The 27,867-nt window shown below is 43.0% G+C and overlaps 1 protein-coding gene across 1 annotated transcript in view; it reads right to left on the bottom strand.

Moving 5' to 3' along the window:
• The window catches only part of LOC308669727 (solute carrier family 23 member 1-like), a gene marked incomplete at its 5' end in the record, with an annotated part of 35,150 nt that extends 11,232 nt beyond the window's left edge, over positions 1 to 23,918 (bottom strand). The window contains 5 exons of the mRNA XM_081330596.1: positions 342 to 523; positions 1,174 to 1,333; positions 19,179 to 19,336; positions 22,232 to 22,390; positions 23,799 to 23,918. Coding sequence (XP_081186722.1) covers positions 342 to 523; positions 1,174 to 1,333; positions 19,179 to 19,336; positions 22,232 to 22,390; positions 23,799 to 23,918 — 779 coding nt within the window. The remainder of the gene's footprint in view (positions 1 to 341; positions 524 to 1,173; positions 1,334 to 19,178; positions 19,337 to 22,231; positions 22,391 to 23,798) is intronic.
• Between the last annotated feature and the right edge of the window lie 3,949 nt (positions 23,919 to 27,867).

The following is a 27,867-nucleotide window of genomic DNA, read 5'->3' as shown; positions in this document are numbered from 1 at the left end:
GATTCCTGTTTATAAGACAGGAAGCAACTCCTACTGCCAGTCTTGGTTCCTTGGGACTGACATTGATCTTGCCAAACTAAAGCATTTATCTGCAATAACTCTGCACTGGAGACAAATTCCTTGTGTGTCTAATCACACTTGGCCAAATAAAGTATTCTATATACCCTGTGAACTGCCCGTGGTGTGTGTGTGTGTGTGTCACCTTCACCCTTTTCCTGTATATAAAAGATTCCAAGCTATTGTCTCCTTGCTTCCTGGGAAAGAACCTAAGAAGTTTCTTTTTAAATTAATCCATATAAGAAAAATAAAAAGCATCATATTCCCAGGAAGACAAAACTTACATGGCCGCTATCCCCCAGTGTTCTCCAGCATCTTTCCCTGCTGAGCTGAAGAGAGGCAAGGCCACCAAGGTAATGGTTGGAGCAATAGTCAGAGGGCCAATGAACCGCATCAGGAATCCAATGAGACCCGAAAAGCCAACAAAAATCTGGAAGCAAGAAGCTACCATAATCGCTCCCTGCAACTGAAACAACAAAGGCTGTAAATGCATTTTATTCTAATGGAAATTCTTGTATTTAAGTTGCAAGTGGTGATGCATAATTGGCAGTGATTGGTAGTTGATCAGGAGAGGGTTAATGGAATCGGATGTCATCTTAGTAATCCTAACAAAGTTGCCATGTATTTTATATTTAGTAGAAAAACTAATTAACTGTTTTTATTAATTTGTCTTCTGAATGGTTAACAAATACTAGAAAGGAAATATCTTTTTGATAATGTTCTGATTTGGGAGAAATTAAAGATAGGCAGCACAAAGTGGAAGCAGTGAGTTTGGTATCTCCTTTGTTCATGATCCAAACATATTTCTGGGGTACCATAAAAGGTCTTCTTAAACATAAGAGAAGAGTCACCATCATGTCACTTTTATCTGACAGGCTGCTGTTCTGGAGGATATTAAGCTACTATTCTCAACATTATTTAGAAAACCGTAGCAGTTAACTCATTTTGAAAGAAAGTAAAATCGTCTCTCCCTGTAGTTGAAAGGCAAAGTCACATCACTCTCCTACTGCCTTGTCTTTTGAAGAAAGAGAAGTTGCACAGATTTGTCAGGTGCACCACAAAACCAAAGCATTCTAACAGAATAATAATTTTATACAAACATTCTCAGTGGATTACCTCTCTAATTCGAACCTGCCATTCCTCAATGAAATTTGGAGAAGTGGGATCCACCATGCTGCCATTATTGATCCAAGCAGGGCACTTCCAGGAGGGCAAACTGAGCATGGCCAGTGAAGGAGTTAAAAATGCAAAGGTTCCTCCTTGTAGAATAGGTAGCCTGTAATGAGATGGAAATGGAGCAATACATACAAAATACATCATCTACTTTTATATACACTAGATGGCACTGCAGTTTACTCACACAATTTAGTATGAGTCTATTTTCCAAAGGCTTGCTAGAACAACCAGGTTTTGACAGTCTTCTGGAAAATCATAAGGAAATAGGTTACCCTAATCTCCGACAGCAAACTGTTCTGAGAACTATTCTGTTCCCCCTTCCATTAAAAAACTCACTTAGGAGTTCAATCAGCACTCTGCATGCAGTGGGGGTTATAATCAATTTAGATACAAAAATGAGAAATATGAAGATACCAGGCTCCAAGGCATGTAAGGATTTATAAATTAAAAATCAGGACCTTGAAATGCACTTGGAAACAGATAAGTTGCCAATGAAATCTCACATTATTGGTGTTATGTGACAAAATACTGTCTCTCTCCCTTTATCGGTTTATAGTTTATGAGTTTGTTACTTCAACTTTATACACCACTTCATTTCCTAAACTTCCGAGGGGCACCCATTTATGGCTCACCATTGCATTCGGTATCCACTGAAGTTTCCAAATGTTCTTTAAGGGTAGCCCCTTGTAGAACATGTCTCAGTAGTTTAAATGAGAGGCCACAAGTGCATAAGTGATGTGAGAGGGGCCCCTCATTGTAGGAATGGGTGCAACTGAAGCACAACAGGAAGCTCTGCAAAAGCCCTCCTAGCTATGACTGCAACTTGCTTTTTGAGCAGGAACTCTGAGCCCAAGAAAAACGCCAGATTGTGCACCAATTCTGTTTGAAGCAATGCCACCCCATTCAGAACCAAAGAGGGAAGGTCATCAACAATGAGTGGAACCAAGATAACCCTGGAGGAAGGAGAGCTAGCAGGTCACCCATTCCCAACTGATTCACAAGAATATTGTGAACAATGGTATCAAAGGCCACCAACAATGGTATCAAAGGTCTAGAAGAGCAAGAATGGACATGCCACCTCATCCTGCTCCTGTCAAGAGATCGTCCAAGGTTAAAATCAATGCTGACTCTATCCCATATCAGTCAGCCTGAAACCTGACTGAAAGGGTTCTAGTTAATCCACTTTTCCCGGGTTTCTCCTAAGCTGCAGCACAACCGTCTTGTCTAGAACCTTGCCCCAAAAAGGTAGGTTGAAAACTGGATGGAAATTATCCATAATGTCAGCTCCAGCAATGCTGTCTTGTGGAGGGGTGCACCACTGGATCCTTAAATGGTGTCAACATCCAAGATAGCTTAGAGCAGACATGTCAAACACAAGGCCCGGGGGCCGGATGCGGCCCGCGAAGTGGTTTCATGTGGCCCGCGAAGCCATCCTGGAAACAGTGAGGGAACGGCCCCCACTGCCTTGGCCCTGGCCCAGAGACCCTCCTTCTGCCAGAGGCCCTCAGATCTGTCCCACTCCTGCCCGGGCCCCCACAGGCACCCTAGATGCGAACGATGTAGAGCTGGCCACACCCATCCAGCAGGCCATACACACTCTAGCCACACCCACCCAGTAGGCCACGCCCACCCAGGCCACACCCACCCGGCCCCTTGAGGGCAACTGCAATGCTGATGCAGCCCTCAATGAAATTGAGTTTGACACCCCTGGCTTAGAGGATATTATCTACTTAAAAGAACCTCTAGCACAAATATATAGTTAGAGCAAATTTGGTCATTACCAAGTCAGAATGCTATAGCAAGTGTCAAAGTATCTACAGTATGTAAATATGGGGAGCAACAGAAAAATAATCAGTAAAGGGTTAAAGGTAGTAAGTAAAGATAAAACTAAGCTTTGCCAGAAATCTGAAGAAAAACAGAGTGGCTAACAAATCAGAAGAGATCAGTTTATACACTAATACCAAAAAAACAAACACTTAACAATGTGTGAATTGTTGTTATAATATCCTTAATTACAGAAAATAATGCTTAGGATCATTTAATGCAAATTCTACCTGGAAAGGGAAATGCCAGATGTTCGAGCAAGCTTTAAAAAAAGAATGATAGAATCATAGGGCTGGAAGGGACTTTGGAGGTGTTCCAAGGCAGGAATCCTTATTCCATCTAGGACAAATGGTTGTCCAATCTTTTCTTGAAAACCTCCAGCAAGGGAGCATTCACAACTCCAGGAGGCAAGCTGTTCCATTGACTAATTGTTCTTACTGTCAGGAAAATTCTCCTTAGCTTCAGGATAAATCTCGCTCTGATGAGATTCACCCATTGTTTCTTGTCCTGCCTTCAGGAACTTTGGAGAATAAATCGACCCCCCTCTTCCCTGTGACTTGGAGTATTCTTCAATTATTAGAAGATGGCTATCATGTCATCCCTAAGCCCTCTCTTAGGGATGGCTAAACTTAACTAGTCCCCTGAGCCATTTATCATACAGTTTAGCCTCCAGACTCCTTATCATCTTTGTTGTATCATGGTAACCAGAACTGGATGCAGTATTCCAAGCGTGGGCATATTTCAACCATAATTCTTGGCTCAATTACAGTTCATGGATCAGCCTTCTCCTGTTAGCATTTTTCTCTGAAATAGTTGTTACTAACGCTAAACATTTACATCACACAAGCATTTACATAAAAAGCCTAAGGAAATAAATAAACATTTAAGGATTTTTCTTTAAAAAGTCTGGCAGATGAAGAGTTAAGTGTCCCCTTTCTTCTCTGAAGGACAAGATCTATTTCTCAGGGCAGATTGCAAAAACAGAGCCTTGTAAGACTTCGGTTAAATAACAGGACATTATGTACATTATGTAACTTATTTGAGTTAAACTGAAATCAAATTTACAAATTAGCTCCACAGAAACTGCTCCCTTTTTCTTCCTTCCTAAAAGTCTTTTGATCTTAGTTTTTAAAGAATGTTCTGCAGAAATAAGGACATCATTGGAAAGTGGAGGTGTATTCAAGTAATCTCTGTTCTTTATGCTCTTGGAGACACATTGTGCTATCATACAGTGACAAGAAGAGACCACGGATCTCTCACAGAGATATGTAGAAGCTATGTAATTAAACTGGAATGTTGTCACGATCATGTCCAGCAGTCCCACACTGAATGGGTTTACAAAACACAGTGATCTGCAGTCTGTAATGCTGTTCTATAGACACCTGCCAAGTACTTGGGATGTTGCAAAGAAACTGCAGCAAAGGCATACAAGGGCCCCTAAACTCTATATATAAGGAAAAGCTTTTTCCATACCAGATCCATATACTAAGAAAAGGTGCGTGCCCAAGCAGTTTCTTCTAATTGCTCCTTTATCCCACATTGTATTCTTATACTCTTTTTTTTTACTTCTCTAGCAATGTGATGCTTGAATACATAAGTTCTCTTAACTATGCTGATTACTTCTCCTTCATAGTTTGAGAATTTAAAGGGTCGGCTAATATAAAACTTCGAACATTTTTTAATTTAATAAGCCAGGATTCAGTCATTCTATTTTAAGAAATGCATTGAATCATAAGGCATTTATTAGAATCTTACAACTCACTGGAAACTAACCAAGTAAGTACTAGGCATATCAGATTATATCTGGGTTATTCATTAAAGTGTCATGGGTGTGGAGGAAATAGGATTCTTGAAAATTTTACCATTTTCATCTGCTCTCCTTCACTTCGCAGTATGTTGTTGCTGTTTTCTCAGGAGATTGAGAGCAAAATAGTCTTAGCAAAACAGAATTCCTCAATCTTTATAAGTTTATGTCATAGCTTCATAATCTGCTGTAGACAGCTAAAACTGCATTTCACAGTAAAAGCCACAGCTTGGACTTTCACTGATATTAAAAAGAATTCCAATAAGTATTTTACTGATTACCAACCAAGATGAAGGGACTTATACTTTACAATGGAACTTTGAAAGAAATATTAGCTCATCCAACAGGATTGCTTTTCGCATACTTGATTCCCACTTCCAAGCTTCCTACTTGGACTTCCAATTTTCCAATGTGTAGGTCACTTATTCGACCAACATATGAAAGAAAATGCATTTAAAAGTGCAAACATCACCAAGTACAAAACCTGTATTTACAAAGGCAATAATTATACCTAGAGACAAAATCTCTCATTTTACTTCACTTCAAGGCTTTGGCACTGTGCTTTAAGTGCAGCAGAAGAATAACTGTTTCATATCTGGTGTGTGACCACTGTTCCGAGTCAGACCATGATGATCTGGGATAGGCCCATGGACATTATAGTCATCATGAACTGCTGCGCTGCTTCTGAGGCCAAAGGGATGGTAAGTGGAAGTCCTTCAGAACCCTTAAGTTGGGGAACTCCACTACCAGCCCTGAGACAGTCTCCAGGAGCCCAGAAACAGAGGTTGCCATGCAGTAGGGAGGCTGGCACACTAGAAACAATCCCAACTGATCCCATAAGCCCAGCTCCAGAAATTGGGTCTCAATATTTTCCCTCTTGTATTTTTGTTCAAATGCACAGACCCTGAAGGGTTAATTTCTTTATGATAGAGCCTGAAGGAAATGGCAATAGCAATACCACTTAGACTTATATACCATTTCATAGTGCTTTACAGAATTCTCTAAGCAATTTACAAAAGCCAGGATATTGCCCCCAGCAACCTGGGTCCTCATTTAACCAACCTCAGAAGGATGGAAGGCTGAGTCAACCTTGAGCTGGTCAGGATCGAACTCCTGGAGGTGAGCTGAATTAGCCTGCGATACTGCATTCTAACCACTGCGCCACTAGGCATGTGCAAATCTACATCAAGATACATTCTAAAGCAAAATATGAAGGGATATGTTTGAAATCCCATTTACCACTTTGTCAAAGTTCATTTCAGCACTCTTTGAGGATATACAGTACGATAAGATAACCTTTATTGTCATTTTTTATTCTGAGCACACTGGCACGCATTAAAAAATATTCCATCCCCTTTTATTATTTTGCCATCAGGAAGTTTGTTTTCCTTTTATGACCTGAATGATTGAGAAACCAAATATGAGATGCTTATATTGATAAAGTTTTCAAAATGTATTTATTTATTTAAAACATTTGGTAGCTGCCCATTTTATAACCAACTCTGAGTAGCTCCCAATCAAAACTAAAAACAACATAAAATTATATTAGAGTTATAAAACTAAACACATTAAAAGATTAAAAACAACAAAAAACCAGCACCAAGTCAGGATCTCTTATCCCAGTACCTGGGGAAAAAGATCTTCAAAGTTATGGAAAGTTAGAGGCCTGGCAAACTGGAGCAGAGAGGGTGTTCCATAGGTCAGGAGCTGCTATGGAAAACATATGCTTTTTAATTCCCATCAAGTGACAATATTTAGGGGAAGGGACTAGGAATGTGCCTATGCTATCTGACCTGGAGGTTGAGTAGATTCTTTAGGGAGGGGCAGCCACACAGGTAAACTGTTCTTGTATCATATACAGCTTTAAAGGTGATGATGGATTGCACCCAGAAAAAAATCAGAGGCCAGTATAGCTTGCACAAACCACTTTTTTTACTCCAATGCTGGACAGTCCTAAGATCATTTAAGAAGAGTATACCGTAGGTACCTTGATTCAAAATTGTTGCAGTATAATGCAACATTTGGTGTAACTTGAGGATATAAACAGACAAATGGATAACACAAAAAGAGTAATTGTTGGGTGGGTTCACCAACTTTATTCCTCATTTGATAGCAGAGGCCAGGCCTCTTGTAAAGTATGTTCTTTGCAGTTCAATAAGCACGTAGCAGAACAGATTTGGATGTGGTTTGCAATTCTTAGTAGAATCAAAGGGGTTATTGTGAAATTGAAAATCTCCTGGGAGGGTGAGGAAGGGAAAGCAGCCTTAAATAAATTAGAATCTTGCTTTATTCTAAACAAAGGGCGTCTGTTGCCCAGTTCTGAAAGTTTCATTGTTGGGTAGAGAAAACACTGTTTTGGAGAATTACTCTGCTCTGTTTCCTCTCCTTCACTCTGTAAAAATTAAAGATGCATACAAAGCAGCATATGCCCCTTTCAAAAAGTCTCATAATACTCTCTAAAAGTTGTCAAAAGTGAACTCTGAAACTGCTTCAGTTTGGTTAACTGAGCTGCTCTAATACTACTTGTCAGACTCCTAATATTTCATTTGAATTTGCCTTTCCTTGACAGAACTGCACATTCTTCCTCTACATGCATGCTTTTTTCTCCCAAGACTGCCAACTATTCCGGTTTTTTAATATAGAATCCTTCAAAGCATTTTATATCAGGAGCATTTATGATTCCGTTCACTGAGATTACATTGAAATTTTTTGCAGCAGATGCTTGATATGAAATTGATATTTAAAGAATCTATAGAATTGGAAAGTTTTGACTTATGACCAGTCACTTAGTAAATATCTGAAGTTACCACAGACCCCCCCCCACACACAAAAGGTACTTATGATCCAGATTCAAGTTCCAATGGCAGACCCCCCTCTATAGTCACGTGATTGCATTTTGGGTGCTCATATTTATGGCCATTTGCCCATTGTCATGTGATCTTGTACCATTGTCATGTGATCACAATTTAAGACATTTTCTTGGCTGGAAATTAGTGTTTATTTTCAGTTTCCAGCAAAAAACTGCCATTGTGGACAATGAGTTTACTTAAAGATCACTTAATGACTGCTGCAAAAAGGTCAGAAAATCAGGACAGTCACATGGATGCCTCGACTCATGACCATTATGACATACAACAGCAATTCTGGGTTTCATTATTGTCATAAATCAAGGACTACCTATAGCCATTTAGGCCTTTGAATCTAATCCCAGTTTTGTGCATACTGTATATCCAAATTAAAGTTCTATCAGTAACCCTTTATTTCAATACAGCTATATAATTTTCTGATTTGTTGGCTAGAGTCAAGACAGTGACATAGAACTTTTTGCTTCTTTTGGCATAGCAAGATTTAGGAATGTCTCCCTAAAAGCATCCAAGTAGAAGTCCAGATTATTTAACTCAAAGTATTCCTTCCGTTAAATGAACTGGAAACATCTGCTCAATCCCAAAAGACTATTCAGCTGTTATAAATACATAATTTAGCTACGCTGTCTGCACTGATTTTGTTTAGAATTGTGCAAGTGATTGCTCCCTTCCATTCTTTTCTTGTGATTCTAGTTCCCAGTAAATTTGTGGTTGTAACTACAGATTTAGTTTCATTCATTTAAAAAAGGAAATTTTCATTAAAAAATTGTAGCTAGTTGCCAAACTGCTCTTGTGTTTCTTAAGATAGTTAGTGCCAGCTTTTGGCTAGAGCAGGAGTGTCAAACTCAATTTCATTGAGGGCTGCATCAGCATTGTGGTGCCCTCAGGGGGGCCGAGTGAGCATGGCCCACTGGGTGGGTGTGGCTGCAGTGGTCATGGCTGACTGGGTGGGCGAGGCTGGGATGGGTGTGGCCACCTCAATTTGTTTTGGGGGGATGCCTGTGGGGGCAGGGCAGGGTTGGGGGAGATCCAGGGGGTCTTTGGCGGGTGGGGCGGTGGGTAGGAGGCTCATCCTGTGGGGTGAGGTGAGGTGAGGCAGGGGGCAGGGTACTATTGCTATGGGGCAAGGCAAGGTGAGGCAGGTTCCAGGGCAGCTGCTGCCTGACACCATCGGCCCCAGCACACAGAGGCCAGCAAGGGCATGGGGGCTGACGGTGTCCATTAGCTAACACAGCTTGCTGGTCCCTCGACCAATGCACTCTGGGGCTCTGCAGCCTACCGCGAATACCAGGCCATCTCTCCAGCAGCAGGTAGAGTAGGGGGTGAGAGGGAGGCAGGTGATGCAGACCGCTGGACGCGCCTACTCCATCCCATCTGTTTTTGCCTGGGGTTGGACAGCAGGTCACTGCTGGTCATCTCCTTGGCCCCCTTGCAGATCTTGCCCTTGGCCCCTGCATGGAGCCTGTTCCCCTCACGCACCTGACACACCTTGGCCCTGCCTCAGGCCACCACCGCCCGCAGCTCACGCAGGTCCATTAGGCTGCTGCCACTGCCCAGAGCACCTGGCCCACCCAGCACAAAGGAGGAGAAGCAGCCAGCTAGGAAGCTTGAGTAGAGGTGGTAGAGCCCTCCCACACCCATCAAGCAACAGTCCATCCTGAACGGGGAAAGCCAGATCCCCATTGGCCCCATGGCCACCCATCCCAGCCAGGATTGCATGCCTCCCCACCATCTCTGCTGGGTCTTGGCAGCCATGGTGCCAATGGGGATCTGGCTTTCCCTGCTCAGGGTGGCCTTTTGCCTGCTGGCCCTGGGCGTGTTCTACCACCTATACTCAGGCTTCCTACCCGACTACTTCACCTCCGTCATGCTGGGCAGGCCTGCAGCTCTGGGCGGCAGCCTAATGGACTTGCACGAGCAGCTGGTAGCTGGTGGTCGAGGTGCACGAGGGGAATGTGTTCCACCCACGGGCCAAGGGCAAGACCCATGAGGGGGCTGAGGAAATGACTAGTAGCAACCTGCTCTCCAATCAAAAAGAGATGAGATGGAGTAGGCATGTCTGGCAGTCCGCATCACATGCCCTCCCCAACTCTGCATGCTGCCAGTGCTGCCACAGCATTGCTGCAGGAGGGCTGGCCCAGTATTCACAGCGGGCTATGCAGCCTCTGCTGCCAGATGCCATTGGCCCCCATGTGCTCACTGCCTCCTGGGTACACGCCTTGGGGGCTGCTGGTCTGGGTAGGGCCAGGACAGCAGGGGCCAGTCCCTCACCATCCTTGGGGCATTCCTGCAGGCCAAATATTGGCCAATCGCAGGCCAGATCCAGCCCTTGGGCCTTGTATTTGACATGTCTGGGCTAAAGGATCCAAAGTACTTTCCTGAAGACAGAAGCTGATGCCAGAATGACTAAAACCGAATCATCCAGATGGACTAAAGTGTGTCAGGATTTTCAGCCTAATTTGGACTCTATTTAACTGACCTGATCCTATATATTACTTCATTTTTTATTTTTAAAAGGTTGACCTAAATCTAGAGAAAAGGCACTTGGAGAGAAGACAGCCCAAGGCTTTAAACTGGAATATGTTCTTAATCTGGATTATAATTGGAACAAATTTTCCTGCAGAAAATCTCTCCATTTCCAGATCATTATCTGTACTGTATTGCAAACAAAAAATCACTCCCAAATCATTATTTATTCTGTATTGCAAACAAAAATGTGTGTTTGTGGATGTGTTTGATTTTATTGCAGAAAAATGAAGACTGGAAAGTTGATCCAAATAAAGCACATGTCTCGGATTAAGGAGCTATAATTTTTCATCCAATAAAATAAGAGACCAGGTTAGGCATGTTCTTTAACATTCAAGAGGCAAATATAAGGAAGATTATAGTTCTTCTTCTCTAGTTCTTCTCTAGTTTAATGAAGAGAAGGACAAGGGGCGACATGATAGAATAGAATATAACAAATCTTTATTGTCAAAGTACAACTATGTATACATTGAGATTAGCTGAGCCTCCCTTTGTGCTCCCAGTGTTTCAGTATCTCAGGGGTTACCATTAAGAAGAGGGAGTCAAGACTTCCGGTGGCTCCGCGGCGACGGAGACAGCCTTCCCGGGCTGCCCGCGGCTCAGCTGAGTGATTTTCGCCCGAAACAGCGCCGATCAGCTGTTCGGGCGAATTTGAAGCCCCCTCCTCGGGAGAAGAGGAGGGGGTGAGGCCCCAGGTAGGGGTTGAGTTCTCCGGGGCCGCCTGAGCTTGCAGCTTGGGCGGCCGAAGGATCGAACTCCCCCGTAGCCTGGGTCGCTCCCAGCTGGCCAGCGCCTCTGCTCCTGACTTTATGGAGCAGAGCCAGGCGTCTGCGACCACCCCTGCCTGAAGGAAGGACTATGGAATAAAAAGAGCAGGCAGAGCGGTACAAGAGGAAAAGGTGAAGAGGATTATTTTATTCTACTCTCGAGCTTGATGGACTTTTTAAACTCTAAGTGAAAGTGCGTCACAATTGAAAGTAAAAGATGGCGGCTAAACCTCCCCCTAAAACTCTTCGGAGTGCTGGAACTTCCCCGGTGCAACAAACATCATTGCAGGCATTGCATCCTCCTGATGTAGTGACATCGAAGGACTTACAAGATGCTCTTGAAAAACATACCCAGGTAATCTTGGAATCAATTTTGGAATCAATGGGTGATAAATTTGCACAGATGGAGGAGAAATTGAAGAAGTTGGAGGAGAGAATGGAGGAGAGGATGGAACAGAAGTACAGGGTGATGAAGGTAGACATTTTGTCTTCAGTGTATAAACTGGCTGAATGTGTGGAAGATTTGGATGAAAAAGTCAAAGATTCGACTCAAAAGAATGCCATATTAGAAGCAAAAGTATTGGAGAATGAAGATTTAAGAGACAAAATGGATAAAGAATTGAGTCTTGCTCAATATTTCCAGATGCAGTTTGCCATTAGAATCAGAGGTTTAAAGGAGAATATTAAGGAAGATCTAAAGCAGCTGGTTTCTGAGGCTCTCGAAGTGGTATTGAATCAGCCAGCATCTGAAATAAAAGGAGGCATGGATAAGGTGTATCGTGTGAATTCATGGATTGCTAGACAGAGAAAGTTGCCTAGAGATGTGGTGGTTTATTTTACAAAAAGGGAAATTAGAGACGAAGTTATACAAGCTGCCTATGATACTAAAGTCGTGATTGCTGATCAAGAAGTTCTGGTTCTAAAAGAAATTCCTCCAAAGATTTTAAGGAGAAGGAAGGATTTTACATTTCTTGTGCAAGAGCTCAAGCAACGAGATATAAGGTTCAGATGGGAGATTCCAGCTGGGTTGATGGTGATGCATGAAGGTAAAAGGTACCGTCTGGTTACTGTGATGCAAGCGCGTGATTTTTACAATAATGTTTTAAAAGCAACCCCATTAACACTTCTGGAAGCTGCAAAGGGATCTGGAGAAGGAGAATATCAAGAGTTTCTGAGCATGCCCAAGATGGCGGACGTGCAGGGCTGAGCTCCGTTAGGAGCTTCGGCAATTTTAGCAATGTGGCGACCCTGGGGAGCTTCACAGTGATATTTGGGTCCTGTGAAGGTTTCGGGTGAGGAGGAGGAGGACGAGGACGAGGGAGCTGAGCTTTGGTGCCTGCCTTAAGAACGCCTGCCTTAAGAACGCCTACATGGTTTGCCTGGCTCTGGGAGCCTGGACTCACCGAGGGCTCCGAGGGCTCCGAGGACTCTCTGAGGACTTTCTGAGGATTGCCAGCTGAGCCCGGAGGAGCCTGGAGGAGCCCGGGGGAGTTTCGGGAGTTTCTGGACGGCTTGGTGGACGTGGAGGAGCTGAACAGAGCCCCGTGTTGCGTGGCGCCGATCAGCTGTTTATCGGTGCAGCAGGGACCCGGCGAACTCCGATGGAGGCTGTTGGAGGCGGAGGAGCTGGGCGGAGCCCCGAGGGAGACTGCGGAGGCTGCTGAGGCGCCTGGAAAGACCTTGATTTTTTTTGCTGAAGCTCCGCTCAGTGTGGCTCCGACCGGCTGACCGTTTGTGCATCGGAGGTCCCGAGACCCCTTCCACGGAGCCTGGTGGTGTTCCTGAGATCTGTGACGCCCGGATTAATTGTTTACAGCTCGGTGATGCCCCGGAACGCCTTCCCGCTGCTTGGGGAGCTGCGTGTTGTTAGATTGACTATGAATCGCGGCTTGGAGCGGCGGGGGCGCGAAAATGCTGGAGTGGTGGAGACGTCGTTTAGCTGGTTTCCGAGATGGCTGACGGTGAAGGGAGTGGGCCTCTCTGATATGGTGACCTGGCCTGGTGGTGGAACGCGGACGCTGTTGCCTCGGACATCTGTGAGGCAAAACTTTATCTCTGCGCCGCCAGAAAATCATTGGACCATGTTGTGGTTTCCCTTCTTGACTGACTATCATCCAGTCTTTTTTGCAACATGGAAGTGACTTATGTAACCAGAATCTCTCCTACCATTTTGTGACCATGCCGGCTTATTAATCCTGATGTATTTCATAGATTCTTTGCTCTAACTCCCTCCCCTTCTCCCCCCTCCCCTATAATAGAAGGCCCGGGTTGTAACCACTGTGGGAGAGTGGTTAGGTTTTTACATCTGCTGCCTCCCAGAGGTGAGAGCTCTGGGGGGTATTGCTCCCCCGGTTTGTATGTATCAGGTTGCCCCCCGGCTTTGACCGCCGTGAGAGGGCGGGATTCGATCTATCCCGGGATTTCCCAGCTCCAGTGGCAGTGGAGCTGGGCTGGCTCCCTGGACACTTGCCTTCGATTTATTTATTTTGAGATCCTCCCATGTTGAGTTTGATCTGGTCTGCCTTGCTGTTTTTTTTGTCGGACTTGTTAAGATCATGCGTCTGACTTATTCGAGCACGACTTTATTCGCTCTCAGGGGGGCCCCCCCATCCTGGGAGCGACCCGCCTTACTTGTTACACCTCCTCTTGATGAAGGGCCCGAGTGTTGGGACCCTGAGAGATGGCTGGGCATGGGTAGGGGCCTCCGATATAAGCCAAATAGGAGGCCCCTGGTTAGTTTTTTGGTTAAATTTTTTAGGAGGTTAGGGAGGGGGGTGGGAACTTCTTTTGGTTGTTCGGATATGGGGGGCAGTCCAGCAACCATTGTTCAGGTCAGGGCCGGGATTGATCGCGGAGGGGAGGAGCGGAGGTCGGTCGCCCCCGGGGCTCCAGGGCAAGTCGTGGGAATGCCTATTCCCACGACGTTAGGGAATGGCAGCAGGTGCAGGAACAGAGGGCCGTATCGACTCCAGGGAAGGCCTCTCCGCTACTTGCAAGCGGTGAGGCGTTCCGACCCTCTTGTTCTACCCCGAGGTCCCGGGAGTGAGGATGTGCAGCCTCCTGAGCTCCGGCTGGTGTACCTGAATGCCAGGTCTGTCGTTAATAAAGCTCCTCTCGTCCGTGACTTGGTCGAGGGTGAGCAGGCGGACCTGGCTTGCATCACGGAGACTTGGTTGGGCCCAGAGGGTGGTATTCCTCTGGCTGATCTCTGCCCACCAGGTTTCCGGGTGCTACACCGGCCTCGGGCTCAGGGTAGGGGTGGGGGAGTGGCTGTTGTTATGAGGGAGACCTTAGCTCCGCGGGAGGCCACCGTTCCGCAGATAGTCGGTTGTGAGTCTCTCTTCTTGAGATGCGGCCCTGGTGCGCAGTTGGGCTTGCTGCTGGTGTACCTTTCACCTAGTCACGCAGCAGCAGCCCTGCCTGAGCTTCTCGATGTCCTCTCTGGGTTGGTGGTTGAGTTCCCGAAACTTATAGTTTTGGGGGACTTCAATCTACCATCTCTGGGAGGATCATCTGAGTTGGCTCGGGAGTTCATGGCTTCCATGACGGCCATGGACCTGACGCAAGTAATTTCAGGACCGACTCATGAGGGAGGCCACACCCTTGACCTAGTTTTCTTATCTGGGCGGTGGTTAGATGATCTTGGTGGGGGCTCCCCAATTATTATGCCCCTGTCATGGACCGATCATCATCTCCTGCGGCTGGTCTTCCGTTTTGCCACCCCCCGCCGTGGGTGTGTGGAACCAGTTAGATGGTACCGCCCCAGACGCTTAATGGACCCCGCGAGATTCCAGGCAGCGCTGGGGTCCCCACCTGCCTCCCCCACTCACAGCTCGGCAGATGCCTTAGTGGAAGCTTGGGAAAGGGCAGCCACTGAGGCTCTTGACCGAGTTGTACCCTTGCGGCCCCTGACCCGATGCAGATCCCGTCGAGCTCCATGGTTCTCCGCGGAGCTCCGGGAGATGAAGCGCCGGAGACGGGGCCTAGAGAGCGGTTGGAGGTCCAGCCGATCCGAATCCGACCGATTGCGACTAAGAACCCATATTAGGTCTTATCTCGCTGCGATAAGGGTGGCGAGGTCTAATCACTTCGCTACCCTTATCGCGTCCGCAGATAATCGCCCGGCCGCTCTGTTTAGGGTGACTCGCTCCCTCCTTAATCAGGAGGCGAGGGAGGAACCCTTGCAGGGTCGTGCCGAGGAGTTTAACAATTATCTGTCGGACAAAATCACTCGGATTCGGACCGGTCTGGACTCCGACTGGGCAGAGTCTGGCGATCAGGACGCGGGTGGTCTTGTCGATATCACTTGGGAGGAGTTTGATTCTGTGACTCCGGAGGAAGTGGACAGGATTATGGGGAGACTGAGCTCCACCACATGTTTATTGGACCCGTGCCCTTCCTGGCTGACTTATGCAGCCCGGGAGAGGACACGCAGCTGGTTCCAGGCATTTATATCAGCTTCTTTGAGTGAGGGTAGCTTCCCTGCCGTCTTGAAAGAGGCGGTGGTGAGGCCCCTCCTCAAGAAGCCTGCCTTGGACCCAGCTGTATTGAACAACTTTCGTCCGGTCTCCAACCTTCGCTTTCTTGCGAAGGTTGTTGAGAGTGTGGTGGCGCACCAGCTCCCTTTGGTCCTGGATGAAGCGGATTATCTAGACCCGTACCAATCGGGTTTCAGGCCCGGGTACAGCACGGAGACGGCATTGGTCGCGCTGGTGAATGATCTCTGGAGGGCTCGGGACAGGGGTCATTCCTCTGTTCTAGTCCTATTGGACCTCTCAGCGGCTTTCGATACCATCGACCATGGTATCCTGCTGCGGCGTCTCAGGGGATTGGGAGTGGGAGGCACGGTTTTACAGTGGTTCTCCTCCTATCTCCAGGGACGCTCGCAGTCGGTGTTGACAGGAGGGCAGAGGTCGACCGCGAGGTCTCTCGTTTGTGGAGTTCCTCAGGGGTCGGTCCTCTCGCCTCTCCTGTTCAACATCTATATGAAACCGCTGGGTGAGATCATTCGTGGCTTTGGAGTTGGGTATCATCAGTACGCTGATGATACCCAGCTTTTTCTTTCTACCCCAAACCACCCCAGTGATGCCCTCAACGTGATGTCCCGTTGCCTGGAGGCGGTTCGGGTCTGGATGGGGAGGAACAGACTTCAACTCAACCCCGACAAGACCGAGTGGCTTTGCATACCTTCATCCCGGGTCTATTCGGATATTCCATCTCTTTCTATGGGGGGTGAATTATTACCCCCCGTAGATAGGACTCGCAACTTGGGAGTCCTCCTAGATTCGCGGCTTACCTTGGAAGATCACATGGTGGCCGTGACTAGGGGGGCTTTCGCCCAGGTTCGCCTGGTGCGCCAGTTGCGGCCCTATCTAAGCCGGGATGATTTATGCACGGTCACTCACGCGCTCGTGACCTCTCGTCTAGACTACTGCAACGCCCTCTACATGGGGCTTCCCTTGAGGACCACCCGGAGGCTCCAACTGGTACAGAATGCAGCCGCGAGAGTTGTGTTGGGAGTTTCCCGATACTCCCACGTGACACCTCTGCTCCGTGAGCTGCATTGGTTGCCAGTTGTCTTCCGGGTGAGATTCAAGGTGCTAGTAATGGCGTTCAAAGCCCTCCATGGCATGGGGCCGGAGTACCTCAGGGAACATCTGCTGCCGGCATCAAGCTCCCTGCGCCCTGTGCGTTCCCACAGAGAGGGCCTCCTCAGGGTGCCACCGGTCAGAGAATGCCGTCTGGTGGCCCCCAGGGGGAGATCCTTCTCTGTGGGCGCCCCGGAGCTATGGAACCAGTTACCGGTTGAGCTCCGGACGGCGCCCGATCTGCGCTCCTTTCGCCGCGATCTGAAAACATACTTGTTCGAGCAAGCCGGCCTGGCCTGAGGGGGGATTGGTGGGGTTTTTATCATTTTTATTGGGGTTTTTATTATGTATCAATTGTATTTTAATCGGGCATGCATTTAATTATTTTTTAATTTTTGTAAATTTCTGTGTTTTATTCTTGCCCTGTACACCGCCCTGAGTCCTTCGGGAGAAGGGCGGTATAGAAATGATAATAAATTAAATTAAATTAAATTAAAGAGGCTGAAGATGGACAGACAGAGGAGAATGGTGCTGGAGGAGATCAAGTTATAACACTTTTGGATGATCCCAGAGAACAGAGGGTGACGCGTGCTGCTTTAAAACGATCAAAAAAGATAAAAGAACAAGATCAGCAGAAGTCTATGGAACTTTCACAACGTACTTACAGCCAAGTAGTGGGAGGTGGGAAAAGATTTGGGTGAGGAATGTAAAATTTATATAAGTTTGAAATCTAAGAGAGAATTTTTACAAAATGTTTTATAGATGGTATTTAGATTTTAAAAAGCTAAGCATGTATCTGAATTATTAGCCTAAATGTCGGAGGTGCGGTGATAAAGACGTAATATATTTTCATATTTTCATATATGGTAGACTTGTAAAAAGGTTAAGGCTTTTTGGATAAAAGTCTGATGGAATATACTAAGTTGATGTTGAATTTAACTACGGCAGCAAGACTTTTGATAGGATAGTACCGGAAAGAGGAACTGCCGACCATAGAAGAGTGGATTTTAAAGGTTTCCGACCTGGTCGAAATGGTGAAGATATCGGCCTATTTGAAAGATTACTCGCAGGAACGCTATATTATGGAAGGGAGAAAATGGCTTGAGTTTATTCAGAATAAGTATAGGGTTCAGAAGTTTTATATTTGAATAAGTCTTCTTTCTTTGTTTTTTTTCTATATTAGTTTTTTTTATATATATTTAAATATATTTAATATTACTAAGGTTTGTTTTATCCTATGTAAGCTAGAGAGTGATAGATTTTAGAGTTTATGGTTGTTAGTATATGGTTGTTTATGATTGTTTTTTTTTATATATACCTTGTATTTAGCTCTGGGAAGTTGGGGGGGAGGGGGGGAGGGGGGAGAGGAAGCTGGGGAGGGAGAAGGGGGGGGAGGGGGGATTTTTTAAGGGAAAAATTGTATGTTAAAACTTTTCAATAAAAAAAAAAAAAGAAGAGGGAGTCAAGCTATTTTCCAAAGTGCCTGAAGGCAGGACAAGAAGCAACGGATGGAAACTAACCAAAGAAAGAAGCAACCTAGAACTAAGGAGAATTTTCCCAACAATTGGAACAATTAATCAGTGGAACAACCTTCCTGTAGAAGTTGTGAATACTCCAACAGTTTTTAAAAAGAGATTGGACAATCATTTGTCTGAAATGGTATAGGGTTTCCTGCCTGAGCAGGGGGTTGAACTACTAGAAGATCTCCAAGGTTCCTTCCAACTCTATTAATGTTGTTGTTGTTGTTGTTGTTGTTGTTATATCAAAGAAATAGGGCAGGTCATTTTGGAGTATAACTAGCCATTGCATCCAACAGCACATGTTTAAATTCCCTCCACGATCATATGAATGGATAAATGGTCCATAGAATTCTTTCAAGATGGTGACATTCCTTGTAAGGTCATGTAAGGAGGAAGATAATACCCTACCACTGCTTAAAAACTCCCAATAATTATACTGCTTTAAAAGCCTCATACAAGATTTCGTTAATTCCTATTGGAAACAGCTGATGAAAAGTTTCTTTAAATAATTATTGTTAAAAAATTATGCACCTTAGCAAAAACATATCTTAATACTGTGCCACCCAGCCTCAAACCCCACAGCTGGCCCCAAAGGATACCACGATTGATGGTACTAAAAGCCGCTAAGAGAGCAAGGAGGTATGCACTACTCACACCCCTCTCTTGTCAGAGATTATCCACAAATGCAAAAGCAGTGCTGTTTCTGTCCAGGAGAATGTGACTCTGGGTGACATACAAGCACAACCACAGTTGTGGTTGTGGAAATTCTCAGTCATCCAAGTCATGGAAATGATTAAAAATAAAAACATTTAAAAATACAAGATTGTGGGATCTTAAGAACTTTCTTGAATGCTAAATGGAATGGGGCTAACCTCACCTTGGGGGGACTGATGTGCCAGGCAGCAAGAATCACAGCAGAAAAGGCACGTCTTCTGGGTCCCACCAGATGGAATTCCTTAGCAGATAGGACCTATGCATGCCCTTCCTGCTGGACCTGATAGGATGGGTAGATGTAATCAGAAAAAGCTTATGCTGTAGATATATATAACTACCTTACTCCAAAGATAACTTGAAGAAGCGTGCAGATCCCCGAGACGAAAAAGATGGTGCTGATCAGGTGACTTTGTGTCAGAGTGTCCTGCTCCAGGCAAAGTGATTTGGAAAGAATGAGAGGAATTGCGACGAGACCTCCAAGTGCAGTCAGGTAATGCTAAGAAACAGAAGAGGGAAGAAATGCAGTTAAAAAGAGTCCTGATTACCAACTGTAATGGTGGGTGCATACAGTAATGCTTTTTGTGCGGTAGTGCCTATATTATAGAAGACCATCTTAAAATATTATAAGTTCCTCCTCTTTAAAGCCTCAGATATGCTGCCACCAAACTTTTGATGTGATTTTTTTTTAAAAAAAATGTCTTCATACTTTGAGACTCCCTTTAGCTTGTTTTTGTTTTTATGATCACGTTTACTGTTTAAATTAGTTTATTGCTTTAGTAAGCCTCAGTGCATTTCACTATACAGGAAAATGAAGTTTAATTCCCTAAAAATTTAGATTTTATTTAGATTTTATTAGATTTATATACCGCCCTTTCCCGAAGGACTCAGGGCGGTTTACAGGGCATTTTAAAATCATATCAATATAAGTACAAAGTTAAAAGAGAATTAAAAGATTAAATTATCCCTGAAAATAAAACCCCAGTTAAAATTCTCAGCCTGGGTCAGAGAGCTCAAAGAGCCAAGTCTTCAGGTCCCGGCGGAATGAGCGTAGGTCAGGGGCAGTCCTGAGCTCCACGGGCAGCTGGTTCCAGAGGGCAGGCGCACCCACAGAAAAGGCCCTCTCCCTGGGTGTTATCCGCCAGCAATCTTTTACCAGCGGCACCCTGAGAAGACCCTTCCTCTGCGAGCGCACTGGACGCTTTTTTAGAAAATAAAATAAAATAGAAGAGACATTTTCAACTATCATAGAATCCAAGGCCACACTGGTAGCTAGCATTCATTCTACCTGACCTTCCTTTTCTATTAAATTCCCCCAATTTGTCAAATCCATGTGTTGGTGCAGTAACTGATGACAATGAAATCAGGAAACATATGTACCAGAAGTGCTATTTACAGAGAGATCATATTTTTGTATCTCCATTTCCAAGCTATGCAATGGACTGAATGGTCCATGTCTTTTGAGTGGCATCTGTCTCTTATCTTAGATCTGACTATCTTCCAGAAGTCCTCTGACCGTATGAAAACTAACTCAAATAAATTTTACATAAGAAACTGATTGTTGTTGTTGTTAGTTGCGAAGTCGTGTCCGACCCATCGCGACCCTATGGACAATGTTCCTCCAGGCCTTCCTGTCCTCTACCATCTTCTGGAGTCCATTTAAGCTCACGCCTACTGCTTCAGTGACTCCATCCAGCCACTTCATTCTCTGTCGTCCCCTTCTTCTATTGCCCTCAATCTTTCCCAGCATTAGGCTCTTCTCCAGTGAGTCCTTCCTTCTCATTAGGTGGCCAAAGTATTTGAGTTTCAACTTCAGGATCTGACCTTCTAAAGAGCAGTCAGGGTCGATCTCCTCTAGGACTGACCGGTTTGATCGCCTTGCAGTCCAAGGGACTCGCAGGAGTCTTCTCCAGCACCATAGTTCAAAGGCCTCAATTCTTTGGCGCTCAGCCTTTATTATGGTCCAGCTTTCACTGCCATACATTGCAAAAGAAACTGATAGTTCAACTCAAATGGCAGAAAGTACTTTGAAGGTTTTCCTTCGTGTAAGATTTTGAACCACATGTAGATGTTCAACTATTAATTATACCTGAACTAGCAGGATGCTTTCTATTAGGTAAATTCTGAGGTATCTCCCAACTGGAAGGTGACTCCTTGCAGAAATCTCTACACTGTAAATTTTCCTTTGCTTTTGAGCAGCTCACAAGGAATTACTGTAAGTTTAAACCAGGTCATAATGTGAAACAATGGGTGTTTTTCTTTTCATCTACATTCCTGTGAGTTGCTTCATAAGTTATTTGTAGCACTTAAATTAGGGAATCATTTCTGGAGATATTGATTTAATTCCTTTGCTAACTTGAATTGCTTACGTTTAATCTATCCAAACAATTTAGTGTATTTTAGTATGATTCCTTCTCCATAAGTACGCATTCTGAATCTGCTTAGGCTATGATTAACTAAGTGGGTGGTGTCTAGTGGTACACTACCTCCAGAATGAGGAAGCTGTAGAATAATAGAAACTCTAAACAGGAATCCCCTGTGTTCCGATTTCACACTCAGATTAATGTGAAGAAGTGACTTATAACAGTAAAATGCTTCTTGAAAGAACCGGTTAATAATGCTTTGCCAGTATGCTGGATCTAGTAATATTTTCTACTTAAACAAGAAGAGACAGGTGAAGTATTGTCAAAGACCTCAGGCAATGGAGAGATAGAAGAGAAATCTCTATGCACAGTTATGAAAGGCATGGTAGTTGTCACACTTCATTGACCGTCCTAGCTAGAACTAGGAACTAGTTTCCCTGCTGGTGAAGATACACTGTCAAAAAGAAGGGGACAACAATTAATTAGAAGCTGCCTCAGAAATTCAAAAATGTTTATTTTCTAAAATGTATTTATTAAATTTATATGTTGTCCAACTCACTACTGATGTGACTGACAGGACTTTGCTCTAAGTTGACAAGAAAATCTCTGCTGCTATAAATGTCATACTTTGTAAGGAAAAATAAAAGACCCCAGATTCTTTTATTTATTTATGTTTATGTTTACAGATTTGGGGTAGAGATTGAAAGCTGTGGACTGAAATCCAGGAGACCATAGGTTTTAGTCTCATCTCCAGCATGATGCCAACTGGGTGACTTTGAGCCAGTCCCTTTATCTCAGTCCTAGGAAGAAGGCAATGGCAAGCCACTCATGAAAATCTTGCCAAAAAAACTGCAGAAAAGATAGATGGATGGATGGATGGACGGACGGACGGACAGACAGACACAAACAGACAATTTGTCTGTCTGATAGACATCCTTATATTGTGTTAGCTGACCCACATTTTTCTTTACCTTTTTGCACAATATACCCCTGCCAAGAATTCCCAGCTAACTTGTTCTTTGAAGATTTACCTGAATTCCCAGGAAGATGCAAAGGTGCCATGGAGGTATATCTGTGACAGTGTATGCTAGCTTGTTACCACCTTGCTTGTTGAAGTCTTCTGGTTTTTCTTCATAGTCTAAAACTGTAGCACCATCTTCAGTGAAGTTACAATGTTTGTCATCATCAGTCTGCAGAAAACAATGAATCTTCTCATATGAAGAAAATATATGCAGTTCAGGGTTGAACCAACATAAGTGCTTCATTACCACATTAACAATCTAACCGACACTAACCAAGTGCTTCATTACCATATTAACAAACCAACTGCCCACAAAAGGAGCTGTATAAGAACAGTATTCAAATGAACACAAACCCACTACAGCAACCTAGAACACCAGGAAAAGGAAAGAGGCCATCTATAGAACATATTCCAATAAAATGGATGCCCACACAACTTTATCAAAAAATGCCTGACCACTCAACCAACTACAAGACTAATATAAGTTATGAAAAAACCACTATCACACATCAAAAACATCTCAAAAACAATCATTACAACCACACAACAGCACTGTAGCACACACACCAACTAAAGCTCTCCAAAACTTCTTAAGGAAATCAAAAGACTCAGAAAAACTAGGAGTCATCTATAACACAGAGTGTAAAGCCTGTAATAACCACTATGTAGACAGACAGGCAGAAGACTAGCAGAGTGTATCCATGAACACCAACTAGCAGTCAGAAGACATGATGAAAACTCCTTACTCTCTTAACATATGGGTAGGCTAAACAACAATTTCAACTGGGAAACAGAGAGTAGTCTAGACCAAGATAAATCAAAACTGCCAGGGAATTCCTGGAAGCTTGGCATTCCGACAATAGACACATAGAAATAAACCATATTGATAGATCATTCAAAAGAGACTACAAAAAATTAAGAAGAAAATAAAAACGAAGGAGATAATTTTTTTATTGTCTGTTAATTTTTTTTCAAAATTCAGAAAATTACAAATTTCAAATTATAACTAAATGACTATAGATGTAAATACATAAATGGCACAGGGTAGGAGAAGAAAGAAAGAACATGCAAAAGGCTATAAAACTATTTCAAGATTTCTTTCGATGAGAAGTGATACAAAAAACCCCCCCTCCAAACAAATAATGCGAAAGCCTCTTAAAATGTAACATTATATTTGTCACAGTCTGTTCTATTTCAGGTAGACTGTGAATAGCAAGAAATAATACATTATCTTTTTTAAAAAATTGAGAAGGAAATTACAGTATATGATTCATAGTGAATTAATAATCTGACAAAAATAGGAGGAAGGGCACATATTAAAATGAACATCAGTCCTTTCTCCTACTTTTTTTTTAAAAAAGGGAAATATAAGCAGCAAATGTTACATCTTAGATTCAGATGTGTTAAATGCCATTCTATTAGATTTCAGGAGGAAGGAAAAGCATAGTTTTTACAATAAACTGATCAAGTGATCACACAAGACACCAGCTATTGCCCACGTGATTCTTGCTCTTTATTTTATATGATTGAAACACTTTTATGCAGATATTTAATTTAAAATGAAAATATAAGCTTACAATAAAAGTGGGATTGTCTAATCCATTTGCTTCTTTTTCAGTATGTGTCATCTCCATGTCATGGGACGTCCTTGAATAAAGCAAAGAGAAAGCAGAGATGAGGCACCAATCAAACCTCATGTTGGCATCCGGAACGCGTTGCAGGAATCCAAATTTCATTTCCAGGCATTCATGTGAAAGTAACTATAGAGCTATTCCCACTTCCCTAGCCTGCTGAAATCATTTAACTCATGCTCGGCAAAATTATACAACAGCATGAGGTTTTTAAAACTTTATAATCTTTTTTAAATGATCCTGCTTGAGCAGAAATGAATCAGTAACTGAAAGGCGGCTTCTTTCTGCCAATCCCAGGGCTTTCCATGCAGATCTATTCCATGCATATCTTTTCTCTACAAAATAATGGTTCATACGGAATAGTGAGATTTGTCTACGTCTTAGACTGTATATCATTATTACAGGTAGTCCTCAACTTATAACCATCTGTTTAGTGACTGTTTCAAAATACAATGGCACTAAAAAAAATTGACTCACAACCAATCCTCAGATTTATTTCCATTGTACCATTCCCATGGTCACCTGATCAAAGTTTGGATGCTTGGCAACAGGCCTGTATTAGTGATAGTTGTAGCATCTCAGGATCACATGATTGCCCTTTGAGGACTTCCCATACAGCTTCTGACAAGGAAAGTCAATGCAGGAAGCTGGATTCGCCTAATGACATTTAACAAGTGCAGTGATTCGTTTAACACAGGAGTGTCAAACTGCTGTCCCACGGGCCAGACGCATCACGAGAAAACTGCGCCCACCCTATTGCTGGCAATGGGGGAAAGTTCCAATACGACGCGCGACGTCACGTGATATCGTGAGTTTGACATCTCTGGTTTAACAATTGTGGCAAAAAAGGTCATAAAATTAGGCCCAAGACATTTGCTTAACAACAGAAATTCTGGTCCCAGTTGTGGTTGTAACTTGAGGACTACCTGTACAACTATGATAATGATTACTATTTTAAAAGGCACATTTGCCTAAATGAAAAAAGAAGAAGCAAATGTTAAAAGTTGCTTCCTTAATTAAATCTTATCTTTGCTGTACTAGGAATATTATATTGTGTTGTCAGGCTAGTAAAGTTTCATTTTTACTATTATTGCCTTTTTATTGGCCTTCTATATGCTTATTAAATAATAATCTCTTTCTTCCTCCACCCCAAAAAACTTGTAAATCCAATTCTGTTTAACCAACTAAAAATATATACTTGAGGATATATTGTAAGATTGCAATGTAATTGTAATTGTAATGTAATGATTATAATGTAAATATAATTATAATTGTATTATTTGTTCCAGAGTTTTATTAACAATGCAAATGAATGTTTTATAGATAAATTAATTCTATTAGATGAATGGAAAAAATGGTATTATTTTTATTTATTTATTACATTTATGTATACCCCATCTCACTATGGGGTTACTCTGGGCAGCTTACAACAATAAAATGTAAAATTATAAATACTGTAAATATAACAATAGTAAAAAGCAATGAAACAATAAAAAGCAATGAAAGTACAGCAATATGAATTAAAAGATGGCAGGGAGGGAACAGGATGCATAGGGGGGAGGTGGGGTCTGCTATTAGTCTAATAATTTCCTCCATGTGCTGCTCTCCCATTGGGTACGGAGACCAAGTGTTAGTGTCTTCAGGCTCTCATGGAAGTCCTTACACTATAAGAATCCTTTCTGCCCGAACACTGTGTAGATATTTTGGATCAAAATTCCCATCAATAGGTATTGTGGTTAAAGTTATAGCCAAATACATTCATAAGGCACTAGATTGGAAATTCAATACACATTACATTGAATTTTTTCAATGCAAAGATTTCCCCCCCCAAAATTCTACTAGTTGACTATAGACTTTCAAAGGCCCAAAAGCAGTTTATAACAATCAAAATCAAGCTATCTAATACTCCCCAGATGCTTTTGTCTTTACCAACTGTCAGGCCCCATTCTGCATGGACCAAAAATAAATAACTGTCATGCTCCAAAACACCTGAATATCACAGGATTACTGGAACCTAATATAAAGTAGTATTAGATTTGTTCAATAATATAAGAAGTATGAATTCTTCACTTAAAAAACCCACGTCTGTGTTCTGAAACAAGTTAAACATAGTTCTGGCTAATAATGACAGGGATACTAAATCTTACATACAGCAATTGAAAGCATAATCAGCTAGTCACCTTTCTGATATTTAACCACAGTTATGAAGGCTCTACCTTGTGTATGAATCCAAAAGAACTGAAGATCACTTCTTCCATCTCCAAAGTTAAATATCACTCTTTCCCTATTTCACAGGGTTATGGCATGGCTTCAGTACAGATTTTCTTTAAGCTATTTATTAACCATGAATAATTCACTGTGTAACTAACATTTTTGATCAATAATTCTCTCAAGCGTGGTATATTGTGTCTCTACAATTATTAATGGAAGCATACCATGCCTGCCATTACTGTCTTGCCATTTTGCTCTTGTACTAACTCAAGAACCTCTTTTTGGTTACTGTGTTCAGGCATCACATTAATCATAGGTTATTGTAACACTCCAGCACAACTGTATGTCAAAATGATTTGTTTGCCACTGGTTGTAACCTGCTATTCAATTCATTTCATCTACAATCAGCAAACCAATTACTTAAAAATACAGATGATGTAAACAATTAAGTAATGAATGTTGCCTAGAGGCAGAAACCAACAACAGATAAAATAATTTTGCACCTGAAGTCTTAGCCAGGTAATCAATAGTCAAACCAGCCAGACAGGTTGTAAGCCCCAGCACTAGCAATCTCAGAATAAATACACAACTCAGATATTTATAATATTTAACTGCTATTTGCCATTATTTCTGAGAAAAATCACAGTAGAACAAGAAAAAGCAGGAAAGGAAAAGGATGAGTAGGAGAGTAAATACAGTTTGAGTGCTTTGACCACTTGGCCATGTCACCCCAGTTTATTATGAGGAGACAAAAAAGGACACCCCATGGTTCTAAAGTCCTATGGATCTAAGAAGGTGATAATCACTTAAGACAAAATGAGATTTAGTAGTTTCACTTTCAGATCTTTTTAGATCTATTAGGCCAGGGGTGTCAAACTTGCCATGCCACATGATGTGCTGCAACGTATCGCGACTCTTTTTGCATTGCCGGCAATGGGGTGGGCACGGCTTCAGTATGATGAAACCGGCCCATGGGCCAGCAATTTGACACCCCTGTATTAGATCTATCTTTCAAAACCTGGGCAAGTTAAGATATATAGATTTCATGCACGGAGTTCTCAAGAACAGCAATGCAGTCTAAAGACTGGAAGTCCTCTCAGTTTGGGGAGCTGAAACCCTCATGACTGGAGGTTTAGGAAAAGATATGCTAGACAATGACAGTTCATCTCCATAACAAGGACATTTATTTTGGAGAACTACTGATTTCTCTGAAAGATTATTTTTATTTTTATTTTTATTCCATTTATATCCCGCCCTTCTCCGAAGACTCAGGGCGGCTTACAAGCTTAGCAGTAGCCTTCATTCTATGTGTATGCCTGCTTATTAGGGCTTTCACACACACCCCAAGCGGCATTATTACAAAGTCAGCTTAATTGCCCCCAACAATCTGGGTCCTCATTTTACCTACCTCGGAAGGATGGAAGGCTGAGTCAACCTTGAGCCTGGTGGGATGCGAACCTGCACTAATTGCAGGCAGCTGGTGTTACTTAAGGAGGCATTAGCCCACTGCTCCACCAAGGCTCTGACATTAATTATGACAATTACTTCTACTGATAGTATTGGGTAGTTTTAGGAGAAAATATATCTTAGGAAAAAATGAAAAGAATTTAAACAGAATTTTAATTTTCTATTATTTTAAGGATTTGTTAATTTTATTTTTATGGTTTATGTAAACTATCCTTTATTGTCAGGCCTTTTGAGTACATTTCTAGAAGTGGTACATCAAGCAATATTAATATGAAGCTAATAATAATCCATACCCTGGTTTCTACATATGGACAGATAATATGTGTATATAAAAATC

Source organism: Vipera berus, assembly GCF_964194415.1.
Source record: "Vipera berus genome assembly, chromosome: 6".
NCBI classification, from domain to species: Eukaryota; Metazoa; Chordata; class Lepidosauria; order Squamata; family Viperidae; genus Vipera; species Vipera berus.
This window is presented reverse-complemented; position numbering and strand designations above follow the sequence as displayed.